At 38.2% G+C, this 13,060-nt stretch overlaps 1 protein-coding gene across 2 annotated transcripts; it reads right to left on the bottom strand.

Annotated features, from left to right (window-relative positions):
* Positions 1 to 447: 447 nt before the first annotated feature.
* Positions 448 to 4,933, bottom strand: LOC131076653 (putative receptor-like protein kinase At3g47110). Of its 2 annotated transcripts, XM_058013958.2 has the most exons (3): positions 4,707 to 4,933; positions 1,231 to 4,596; positions 448 to 1,135 (listed from the first exon to the last, which is right to left on the bottom strand). In XM_058013958.2, exons 2-3 carry the CDS (start codon positions 4,409 to 4,411, stop codon positions 753 to 755), a joined length of 3,564 nt encoding a protein of 1,187 aa, XP_057869941.2. In that variant the 5' UTR covers positions 4,412 to 4,596; positions 4,707 to 4,933; the 3' UTR covers positions 448 to 752. The 2 variants fall into 2 exon arrangements, with proteins under 2 accessions (XP_057869941.2, XP_057869938.2); XM_058013955.2 differs by lacking the exon at positions 4,707 to 4,933 and having other exon boundaries at positions 1,231 to 4,697.
* Between the last annotated feature and the right edge of the window lie 8,127 nt (positions 4,934 to 13,060).

Raw genomic sequence — 13,060 nt, 5'->3', positions numbered from 1 at the left:
GGGATTTTTTGAGGCTGCTAGTATAGCTTTATCTATCTTTTGCCTCACCAATGTTTTATAGTGTTATCTTTTGATTGTTAGTCTAAATTCTTTATAGTGTTATCTTTTGATTGTTAGTCTAAATTCTTCATTGTGATTTGCAGAAACTTTTATCTCATACCCCGCAAAAAAATTTAACTCTTTTAAAACCCCACTTTCACCCTTTAATAAAAATGCGCCTTAAGGATTTAATAAACCTATTTCATATAGAGCAACCTTATAAAAATATTCATAAATTAAATTTTCGTTGGGATTTCCTAGTACCTACCATACAGTCTGAGTACTTGAAGGGTGTAAGGACTCATTGCCCTATCAATGCCAATCCAATAGAGATGACTAACTTTTTGTCCTACTTGACTCAATATAGAACATTGGATTTCAGGATTTCAGCTCACAAACATACCTATGAACTTTGAATAGTGATTGATTACATTCCAGCTTCATTATTTCTAAAGAAGCCGAACAGAACGGAACAAAGATGACACAAGAAAAGAGCTACAGACCTAATATTTAGAGCTAACAATAGCATCGTCGTTCCTCTTATATAAAATATACATGAGAGATTTTAATTCATACTGCTTTCCAAAGGATTCTGTTGATGTTTTACCCAGAAATTAATCTGAAGAAGAACATTCACTGGTAGAAGAATTATTTCTATGAGCTTTCCTTGCTCCTTCTAGAGGATTGGCCACCAGATCAGATATAGTTGGCCATTATTTGACTGAACATTCATCGGCTCCTGTTAAACTCTTTCTGATACTCTCCAAAACCCTCACAACATCTTTCATGGTTGGCCTTTCTTGTGCTAAATCTTTTGAGCAAGCTAAACCGATACCAAACAAGGAGGTGTAACACCGCTTGCACAAGTCTTTTACTTCTTTCATGTCGTCTTTAATGCCAACAATATCCTGTTCTAAGCTTCTGTCAAGAATATCTTCCAGGTTGTTAGGAAAGGCTGAGTTTACCCAGTTGTGTAAGTTAAGACCTTCTACAAACATGTCTTCTGTTGGTCTCTTTCTTGTCAGCATTTCTAGCCGCAAAATGCCATAACTGTAGACATCTCCCTCTATAGTTACACTCCCTCCTAGTCCATACTCTGCATTCATGATAGTAGATAGTGAGATCACATGTATTGAAAATTTGAAATTCATTTAAAATCGCCAATTGAGGATAAGAAATCTGGAGACATACCTGGGGCAATGTAGCCCACTGACCCTTTGATAGAAAGTGTTGAAGTAAGAGAGTCCACAGATTGTGTACCTGAAGTTAACCTAGCAATTCCAAAATCTGTTACATGGCCTGTCAGGTCTTTGTCTAATAGGACGTTCTCAGGTTTTAAATCACAGTGGACCACCTCGACAGAAGAATTGTCATGCAGATATTCCATGGCATTTGCTATGTCAATGGCAATGTCTATTCGTCTTTTTAAGCCCAATTCACAATCACCCTGTTCCGGATACAAATTCGTCTCCAAGCTTCCATTTGACATAAATTCAAAAACTAAAGCTTTGAAGCCGGGGATTGAACATGAAGTTAAGATCCTGGTGAGATTGCGGTGTCGAACCTCTCTTAACACCTTACATTCGGCATCGAAACTCTTATGAGCTTCTTCATCATTCAAATTAAGAACCTTCACAGCAACTAGTCTACCATCTTTCAGATCTCCCCTGTAGACTGATCCAAAGCTGCCGACTCCAACCAGCTTGCTCTCATTAAATCCATCAGTTGCACTGAAGAGATCTTCATAAGAAATTTTCAGGTGTTCCATCTGCATAATATCTCTAGGGTGATCATCATGTGGCGAGATGCATCTCCACAAGAAACCTAAAACTAAGCAGAATACCACAACAGCACTGGCACTAGAAACTGCCACTATCACTGTTTCTTTGTGTGAATGACTTTTCTGATTTGGGCATTCAGGCAACAAGAATATCTGCGGTCCACAAAGGCCAGCATTTCCAATAAGTGAAACAATAGCAGTGGCATTAGCAGAAACCCCTCCTTCTGGAACTTCTCCGGTGAGTCTGTTGAAAGATAAATTCAGATAGCGAAGATATTCAAGTTTCTTCAGAGATTTTGGAATCTGGCCAATTAAAGAATTGGAGGAAAGATCCAGGTCCATGAGATATCTCAAATTGCTGAATGCTTCGGGAATTGTACCTTGTAAGGCATTGTTTGATAGATTCAAGGTTATCAATCCTAGGCAACTTCCGAGCGCCTCTGGAATGCCACCATGCAATTTATTGCCTGAAATGTTTATAGATTGAACCATTGCAATATTGCCAATCTCTGGGGGCAAGGACCCTTCTAATGCATTCCATGAGAGATCTAAATAGAACTGAAGATTTTTAAGACTGGTAAGAACTTCTCCAGGTATAATACCACTCAGTTCATTGGAAGACAAGTCTAGCAGCTCCAGATTCTTACATCCTCTTAAACTCAGAGGTATCAATCCTGATAATTTGTTGTCATGAAGAAAAAGTCTTCTAAGGGCTTTGAGGCTGCCAAGGGAATCAGGAATTTTTCCGGATAGATTGTTGTGACTAAGAGACAAAAGTCCAAGTCTTTGGAGTTGACCTATCTCACTTGGAATGGTTCCTTCTAATCTGTTGCTTCCCAAATATAGTCGTTCCAAATTTTGAAAGGCTCTAAATCCAGGTGGAATGAACCCATTTAGCATATTATAACTTAAATCTAAGTAGTTCAGGTTGGAGAGATTTACAATTTGAGGAGGTATGCTTCCACTTATGTTGTTGGATGATATATCAAGCCAAGAGAGGTTGGAAGAAAGGTTACCTATGGAGGGAGGTAAAGCACCGGTAAACTGATTATTCGACAAAAGTATGCTATCTAGGTTGGAGCAATTTCCAAGAGCTGTAAGAAATGCCCAGGGGCTACTGGTCTCACTAACAAGGTGGTTGGAAAATAAACCAATTCTTTGAAGCAGATACAAATTGCCTACCTCTTTGGGCACTATTCCGCTCAGCTGATTGACTTGTAGATGAAGCAATTCTAGTTTGGAACAATTTCCAATGGAATTTGGTATGCTTCCACTAAGCTTATTTCCCCATAGATTTAGGATTCTTAGATTGGTAAGTTGCTGACAAAGCACTGGTGGAATGTGTCCTGATAATTGGTTACCATATAATGCTAATAGACTGAGAGCAGAACAGTTCGAGAGGGAAGGTGGTATTGTTCCTGTAAGTTGGTTTGTATAAAGGGAGAGTAATTCTAGATAGTGGAGTTTGGCCCCGTAATCTGATGGAATCTGTCCTGATAATCTGTTCTCACTTAAACTTAAAATTTGAAGAGAGGAACAGTTAGAGATGGATGGAGGTATTTCACCAGTGAGACTGTTCGTAGCGAAAGAGAGAGATTGAAGATGGATAAGTCTATCCCAACTGAATGATGGAATATGTCCTGACAAATTATTCTGCTCTAAATATAAATACTGTAAAGAAGAACAATTTGAGAGGGAGGGAGGTATTTCTCCTGTGAAATTGTTTATAAAAAGAAGAAGGTATTCTAGGAGGACGAGTTTTGCACCTAAAAATGATGGAATCTGCCCTGATAACTTATTTTCATTCAGAATCAAATGCAGAAGAGAAGAACAATTTGAAAAGAAAGGAGGTATCTCTCCGGTAAGTTGGTTTTGAGAAAGAGAGAGGGTTTGCAGATGTATTAGCTGGCCCAGTTCATATGGAATGGCACCGGTGAGATTATTTGAAGAAATTCCAAGGTAGACCAAAGATGAGATGTTCCCTAGAGAAGGAGGAATGATGCCTGACAATAGGTTATCATTAATATCCAATAAATTTAGCCGAGAGAGCATACCCAGTTCACTAGGGATTGAGCCTTGGAGTTTATTATAAGTCAAACTCAGGGAAACTATAGCTGAAAGGTTACCCAGAGTAGAGGGAATGGTGCCTGACAATCTATTAACGTGAAGACTTAATACTTTCAACTTAGAGAGCATACCGAGTTCCATAGGAATTGAGTCCTCTAGTCCATTGTATCCCAGATCCAGGTCAATCAACTGAGTAAGCATACCGAGTTCCCTAGGGATTGAGCCTTCTAGTTCATTATTACTCAAAGCTAAGGCAGTCAAGTATGAGAGGTTGCCCAAAGAGGAAGGAATAACACCCGTTATATTGTTCTGTCCTAAGTTAAGAACCAGTAAATTTGTGAGCAAACCTAACCCATGAGGAATGGGACCCTCTAACTGATTATTATTCAGGGACAAATCCAGCAACCCAATAAGACCACCAAGCTCTTGTGGAATTTGGCCATGCAGACTATTATTTGGGAGAATAAGCATAGAAAGAAAAGACAAATTCCCAATGAAAGGAGATATTGTACCCCTTAATCCCATACCAGTGAGGTTGAGTTCAATAACTCTTTCATTGCTCAAATTGCATGTAACACCAGTCCAATTGCAGAAGGAGATACTAGAATTCCAATTAGCTAATGATTGAAAAGGATCATAAGTAATGGAGTACCTGAATTGGAGCAGGGCATCCTGATCTGTGATGCTGCTTGCTGCAAGAGATTGAACCACTGGCAATAACAACATACCCACAAACATCATGGTATACATTTTGCTAATCTGCAAGAAAAAAGTCATTTCTTGAAAGAACGCTTTCACAAACGAAAGGAAAATAACATACCCACTTGGATTATCTCTTACAGCCTAAGCGCTTCCATGCAATAGCTTATATAGCCGTCGCAGAATTCAAGTGAAGATTTTATTTTGAAATTCTAATTTCCACCGATTAAGTTTTCACATTGTACGTGCAGAAAGTTCCAAGGATATCGATTTTCAGCAACTAACAGGAAATTTCCATTAACAGACAAGGTCAATAGTAAAGTAAGTGATACAGTCTGAAAGATTTCATTTTCCAAGCATATATATACTCTGAACGACGTGCACGATGTGAATGAAATGGAGACCTGTTTTGTCTGTAAATGACTTTAGTTGAAGCAGCTTCGTATGTGTTAAAGTTGAAAGGATCTGCCGCCCTTACCTGGCACACTATGGCCCACGCTAAGGTGGGGATTGCTTATTATCTTATATTAAGTGAAAAGTCATTGTCGTTCTCTCTTGGGAATCTTTGCTAATATCTTTATTGAATACAAAAAGGTAATTTTCTTTCGTGCTATCAGCATGTATCAAGTAACTATCTTCTTTATTAAAAAATGAAAGTTTAAAATTATTTGTAGTACTTAAGGACAAAATATTTTGTAGTGATTACACATATATTTAGAAACAATCTTGTACATATCGAATTGTATTTTAGTATTAATTATAACAAGGATAAATATTATTTTCAATTTACGATAGTATGGCACTCAGGGTAGAGTTTCAGGCTGCTCGGGGTGGGGTTTCAGGCGATGCTTCTGTGGATCCTAGAGGATCTCGTCTGTCTTCACTAGGAAATGGATCATGATCCCCTCGAACTGCTGGCACTAAGGACAACAAGGGTGATGCAGAGACTGATGATGATGGGGACCCGAATACGGGTTTTCAGGTGGACCGAGGGGACGGGCACCCAATGGGAATTCCCCCTGTGGATGTCCCTCGTGATATGCCTTCATCACTGGTTTCTCGGGTAATCGCACCTTTCATAGGGGCCTTTTTTGTTGGTGCCACGAATAATGTTTGGGCAGCTTTGTTCGGGGTTAAACTAACTGGAAAGTCTTCTTTTCCCCCTTTCTTGGTCACATGTGACAAGGTGAGCGGGAAGGTTGCCATCTCTATTCCTGACTAGGTGATTGACCACAACATTGCTATTATGGTTCTCACCCTTCTGGGAATGTTCTCTAGGCCTAGACCCAATATTGAATCGTTGATGATTTTTGTTAGTCGGAGGTGGAAGATCAAAGGGCAAGTTGAGGTGTTGGCTCTCCCTCGGGTTTTTTTCTCCTTTGTGTTCTCTTGTGCTAAGGATATTCTGACTATCCTCTGTGGTGGGCCTTGGATAATGGGGAGGTCTTCCCTAACCCTTCAGAAGTGGAGTCTGAATATGGACTTGTTTGTTGCCTTTTTTGAAACTATCCTGTTTGGGTCAAGCTATCAGGGCTTCCTCTAGAATATTGGCATGAAGATATTTTCAAGGGAATTGCTGGAGTGTTTGGGGAACTTCTATCCATTGATCCAATAATGGTCGCCAAGAAAAGAATGGTCTATGCCAGGATTTGTGTGGGGTTGTCCAAATCTAAGAGCCTCCCTTTGTTAGTTGAACTGGTGTCGAAGTTGGGAGTGCTAGATCAAACTATTGAGTTTGAATCATTAGCTTTCGTTTGTTTCTTGTGCAAAAGGGCAGGCCACTAGGCACAGAAATGCCCTCAAAATACTAAGAAAGATCCCAATAAAGGATCTATTGTCTGAAAACTTAAACTTGTGGATACAGAAGCTCAAAACAAGAAGGAAGATGTTGTACACCAGGAAGAGCCTGATGGGACCAAAAAAATCAATAAAGAAAATAATGTTCAACCAAGCCAGAACAATGAAGTGAAAGAAACTGTTCAGGAGGAAGGCAATAAAAAGAGAATCCACAAAGATCAAAAGCTTGAGGTTAAGGATATGGATCAGGAGATTAGTCCCAAGGAGGCCCCTATTCAAGATGAAGAAGAGATAGATAAGGGGAACATGGTGGCTATAAATGAAGGAGAAAAAGAATTGGAAGATGAACTTAAGGATGAAGAACTTTCACCCTTGAACCACCGTAGATTCAAGGACATGGATGAATGCACCTTCAAAGACCACCAATCTTCTTTGATTCTTGGGTCATCGTTCGGTAATCTTGGGCTCAGTGATTCGAAGAAGATCCTTGAGGATGACTCTTATTCACAATACTCTATTTGCGCCTTCCCTGACTTGGACCAAAATGTTGTTATTCCAACAACCTTGCAGCCCCAGAAGGCTGATGATTCAATAGGTTTGAAGGGTATTGATTTTGACAAAGAAATGAGCTATACTAAGGTAGTATCGAAGAAAAAGAAGTCACAATAGAAACCTAGAGTTAATACTCGCAATAGAGTAAAGGTGGACTACAGGCCACTTTGAAGCATAGGGAGAAAATCTAACAGGTGACAAAGAGAGCAAGAATGCATGTAGAACATAGTGGATGGGTCACAAAAAATGATCCATGAAAGTCTATTTAATTCTCCTGGTAAGAAATGAAGATCTTTTCCTGGAATATTCGAGGTCTTAATAGTAGTCATAAAAAGGACATAATCCGTAATATTCCTAGGGATCATAGACTAGACATTTTACTTAATCAAGAAACTAATATGTTGAAAGAAAAAGTGGAGAAAATTAAGTTTTCTAAATTTTGTGTATCTCAAGGGATCAGCTTTGATGGGGCCTCTAGGGGGTGGTTACCCTTTGGAGCACTCAATTAATTCAAGGTACTCCTATCTATCGTGATGGTAACCATGTGGCTACTTTGTTTAAACGTTCGAGGGATGGGTTCTCATGGGTCCTATCCAATGTGTATGCTCCCAATAATAAAGTTTGTAGGAGGAAATTTTGGATAATGATTTCTTCCTTTCAGTGACATTATTCCAACATCCCTTGGTTGGTTATGGGGGATTTTAATATCCCTCTTATAGAATCAAATAAATTTGGGGGATATCAGATACAGAATGATAGTAAAAAGGACTTAGGTGATTTCATTAATGCCCAGGGTCTCATTGATTTGGAGTTATCTGGAGTTTCCTTCGCTTGGTCTAATCGTCGTGTTGGAGGTGAGTTGATTCAAGTTATACTTGATTGAGCCCTGATTTCAGTGGAGTGGATCCAACATTATGTTTGTTCTCTGAATTCCATGGTTAGAATTGGATCAGACAACTTCCCTATATGTTTGATGGTTGAGCTTAAGAATGGCCCAAGAAGAAGGTTTCCCTTTAGATTTGAGAAAACGTGGCTTTCCCACCCAAAACTTTTTAACAACGTGAAAGATTGGTGGATTGTTCAAGTGGATGGTTCTGCTATGTTCCGGGTTGCTAAAAATTTAAGGCATGTTAAGGAGAAAGTTAAGAAGTCAAATAGAGAATTTTTGGGGGACATCTTTGTTTATAAATCTCTTCTTCAGGAGGAGTTGAGCCTGATCCAGGATAAAGTCCAAAAAAAACGTTATGTGAATGATAATTTTGCTAAGGAAAGTGAGGTTCTGTCTAAATACCACAAAAATATAGCATGTGAAGAGTCATTTTGGAGGCAAAGATCCAGATCCTTATGGCTTAAGGATGGTAATAAAAATACTAGATTCTTTCCCATCACAACCCTTAAACACAAGGCTGCAAATAGAATTGACCACCTTGTAAAGAATGGGAGAATAATAGATAATGAGGATGAAATAAGTAAAGCCACTATGGAGTTATTTGTTGATCTTTTGAAGAAAGGTACTTCTTTAGACCTAGAGGCTCAAGATATGTTTGTCGAAATCATACCTAAATTCCTATCTGATGACCATAATCATAACTTGGCTACTACTCCTTCAAAGGAGGAAATTAGAAGAATCATCTTCTCTTTTGATGGTAGTAAAGCTCCTGGCCCTGATGACTTTCCTATGTTCTTTTTTCAACACTTTTGGGAAGTTGTGGAGAAAGATGCGTCCAATACTGTGAAAGAGTTTTTTGGAGCTAGATCCCTACTAAAGGAATTGAATGCAACCTTTATTTTCCTTATCCCTAAGAAGCAAGGCACGGATTCTTTGGATGCTTTTAGGCCTATCCGCTTATGTAATTCTTTCTAAAAAATTATTTCGAAGGTTCTTACTTCGATGTTGTTGAAGACTCTTCCTCTTCTTATTTCACCTCAACAAAATGGCTTTGTGCCAGGGAGATGGATTATTGACTTCATCATCACTATTTATGAAAACATCCATTTTGTTTTGGACGCGAAGTCTCAAGGCTTATTAATGAAATTGGACATTGCTAAGGCTTATGACAGGGTGGATTGGTTCTTTTTAAATAAATTTCTTCAAGCTTTTGGTTTCTCTGGTAAGGTCATTAGTCTAATTTGGTAGCTAATATCCACCAGTCCTACTACAGTTGTTGTCAATGGATCATCCTCTCATTTCTTTAGAACTTCGAGGGGACTAAGGCAATGTGATCCTATATCACCTATTTTATTCACTACAATGGCTAAAAGTTTGGCAAGATTTATTCATAAAAAGGTGGTGGAAGAATCTAAGAAGGACCTCATACCATTCTTAGCCAATTTGATCTACTCTCATCAACAATTTGTTGATGATACTATTTTAATGGGGAGATCCTTTTTTGGGGAAGCCAAAGTCATTAGATCGATTCTTTTCCTTTATCAAAAGGTGTCAGGACAGATTCTTAATAAAACCAAGAGTTTTATCTACTTCATCAATACTCCTAAGCAGCATCAGGTGAAGATTGCTAACATTCTTGGTTGTATCATAGGTAAGCTCCCCTCAACTTACCTAGGTCTCCCCTTGGGATCTAAACCTTCTAATTCCTTTTGGCTCTCTTTAATTGATCAATTTAATAGGAAGTTGGCTGGGTGGAAAGGTACCCTTCTAAGTCAGGCTAGTAAAATTCAATTGTTGAAAGCTACTCTTCAGAACCTCCTAGTATATGCTCTCATTTTGTTCAAGATTCCCTCTAAATTTGCTGATATTATTGAAAAAAATTAGAAAAGATTCCCATGGTTTGGAGTTGAGGAAAAGAAAAAAATCCCTCTCGTTTCTTGGGATAATGTCTGTAAGCCAAGGAGTTATGGTGCTCAGGTAATTATAAGCATTAGAACCTTTAACAATGCTCTTTTGGCTAAACAAGTATGGAGATCTTTTGATTGTAAAAGGGAATGCAACACCTTATGGCACAATAAATACCTTTCTAATGTTCATTCTTTGTAGGACTTTTTGAGTTCTTCTCATATGTCTGTTGGGAGCAAAGAAATCAATAAGGAAAATAATGTTCAACCAAGCTAGAACAATAAAGTGAAAGAAATTGTTCAGGAGGAAGGAAATAAAAAGAGAATCTACGAAAATAAAAACCTTGAGGTTAAGGATATGGATCAAGAGATTAGGCCCAAGGAGGCCCCTATTCAAGATGAAGAAGAGATAGATAAGGGGAACATGGTGGCTATAAATTAAGGAGAAAAGGAATTGGAAGATGAATTGAAGGATGAAGAACTTTCACCCCTTAACTAACATAGATTCAAGGACATGGAAGAATGCACCTTCAAAGACCACAAATCTTCTTCGATTCTTGGGTCATTGTTCAGTAATATTGGGCTCAGTGATTCGAAGAAGATCCTTGAGGATGACTCTTCTTCACAACACTCTATTTGCACCTTCCCTGACTTGGACCAACATGTTGTTATTCCAACAACCTTGCAGCCCCTGAAAGCTGATGATTCAATAGGTTTGGAGGGTATTGATTTTGACAAAGAAATGAGCTATACTAAGATAGTATCGAAGAAAAAGAAGTCACAATAGAAACGTATATTTACTCCTCGCAATACAGTGAAGGTGGACTACGAGCCACTTTGAAGCATAGGGAGAAAATCTAACAGGTGACAAAGAGAGAAAGAATGCATGCAGAACATAGTGGATGGGTCACAAAAAATGATCCATGAAAGTCTATTTAATTCTCTTGGTAAGAAACGCAGATCTTTTCCTAAAATATTTGAGGTCTTAATAGTAGTCATAAAAAGGACATAATCCGTAAAATTCCTAGGGACCATAGACTAGACATTTTACTTATTCAAGAAACTAAAATGTTGAAAGAAAAAGTGGAGAAAATTAGGTTTTCTAAATTTTGTGTATCTCAAGGGAACAACTCTGGTGGGGCCTTTGGGGGGGTGGTTACCCTCTGGAACACTCAATTCATTCAAGGCACTCATATCTATCATTATGGTAACCATGTGGCTACTTTGTTTAAACATTCAAGGGATGGGTTCTCATGGGTCCTATCCAATGTGTATGCTCCCAATAATAAAGTCTATAGGAGGAAATTTTGGATAATGCTTTCTTCCTTTCGGAGACATTATCCCAACATACCTTGGTTGGTTATGGGGGATTTTAATATCCCTCTTATAGAATCTAATAAATTTGGGGAATCTCGGATATAGAATGATAGTAAATAGGACTTAGCCAATTTCATCAATGCCCAGGGTCTCATTGATTTCGAGTTATCTGGAGTTTCCTTCACTTGGTCTAATCATCATATTGGAGCTGAGCTGATTCAAGTTAGAATTGATCGAGCCCTCATTTTAGTTGAGTGGACCCAACATTATGTTTATTCTCTGAATTCCATGGTTAGAATTGGATCAGACCACTTCCCTTAATGTTTGATGGTTGAGCTTAAGAATGGCCCAAGAAGAAGGTTTCCTTTTAGATTTGAGAAAACGTGGCTTTCCCAACCAAACCTTGTTAACAATGAGAAAGATTGGTGGAATGTTCAAGTGGATGGTTCTACTATATTCCAGGTTGCTAAAAAATTAACGCATGTTAAGAAGAAAGTTAAGAAGTGGAATAGAGAAGTTTTTGGACATCTTTGTTTAGAAATCTCTTCTCCAGGAGGAGCTGAGCCTGATCAAGGATAAAGTCCAAAAAGAAGGTTATGTTAATGATAATTTTGCTAAGGAAAGTGAGGTTCTGTCTAAATACCACAAAATTATAGCATGTGAAGAGACCTTTTGGAGGCAGAGATCCAGATCCTTATGGCTTAAGGACAGTAATAAAAATACTAGATTCTTTCACATCACAACCCTTAAACACAAGAATGCAAATAGAATTGACCACCTTGTAAGTAATGGGAGAAGAATAGATAATGAGACTAAAATAAGTGGAGCCACTACGGAGTTCTTTGTTGATCTTCTAAAGAAAGACACTTCTTTAGACCCAAAGGCTCAAGATATGTTGGTCGAAATCATACCTAAATTCCTATCTGATGACCATAATCATAACTTGGTTGTTATTCCTTCAAAGGAGGAAATTAGAAGCATTGTCTTCTCTTTTGATGGTAGTAAATCTCATGGCCTTGACAACTTTCCTATGTTCTTTTTTCAACACTTTTGGGAAGTTTTGGAGAAAGACACGTCCGATACTATGAAAGAATTTTTTGGAGCTATATCCCCAATGAAGGAATTAGATGCAACCTTTATTTTCCTTATCCCTAAGAAGCAAGGCGTGGATTCTTTGGATGGTTTTAGGCCTATCATCTTATTTAATTCTTTCTCAAAAATTATTTCCAAGGTTCTTACTTCAATGATGTTGAAGATTCTTCCTCTTTTGATTTCACCTCAACAGAATGGCTTTGTGCCAGGGAGAAAGATTTTTGACTTCATCATCACTATTCATGAAAACATCCATTCTATTTTGGAGGCGAAGTCTCAAGGCTTTCTACTGAAATTGGACTTTGTTTAGGCTTATGAGAGGGTGGATTGGTTCTTTTTAAATAAAGTTCTTCAAGCTTTTGGTTTCTTTGGTAAGGTCATCAGTCTAATTTGGTAGCTAATATACACCACTTCTACTACAGTTATTGTCAATGGATCTCCCTCTCATTTCTTTAGAACTTCGAGGGAACTATGGAAAGGTGATCCTATATCGCCTATTTTGTTCACTATAATGGCTGAGAGTTTGGCAATATTTATTCATAAAAGGTGGTGGAAGGATCTCTGAAGGGCCTCATACCATTGTCAGCCAAATTGATCTACTCTCATCAATAATTTGTTGATGATACTATTTTAATGGGGAGATCCTTTGTTGGGGAAGCCAGACTCATTAGATCGATTCTTTGCCTTTATCAGAAGGTGTCAGGATAGATTATTAATAGAACCAAGAGTTTTATCTACTTCATCAATACTCTTGAGCAACATCAGGTGAAGATTGCTAACATTCTTGGTTGTATCATAGGTAAGCTCCCCTCAACTTACCTAGGTCTCCCCTCGAGATTTAAACCTTTTAATTCCTTTTGGCTCTCTTTAATTGATCAATTTAATTGGAAGTTGGTTGGGTGGAAAGGTACCCTTTAAGTTAGG

Source organism: Cryptomeria japonica, chromosome 10, assembly GCF_030272615.1.
Source record: "Cryptomeria japonica chromosome 10, Sugi_1.0, whole genome shotgun sequence".
Lineage (NCBI taxonomy): Eukaryota > Viridiplantae > Streptophyta > Pinopsida > Cupressales > Cupressaceae > Cryptomeria > Cryptomeria japonica.
Note: the sequence above shows the minus strand (reverse complement) of the source record. Positions and strands in the feature narration are given on the sequence as shown.

Coding starts and splice junctions, on each gene's coding strand:
- LOC131076653 (XM_058013955.2), bottom strand. CDS start 4,663: ATGACTTTTTTCTTGCAGATTAGCAAAATGTATACCATGATGTTTGTG. Junction 1,136..1,230: donor AGTGGGCTACATTGCCCCAG/GTATGTCTCCAG, acceptor TCATGAATGCAG/AGTATGGACTAGGAGGGAGT.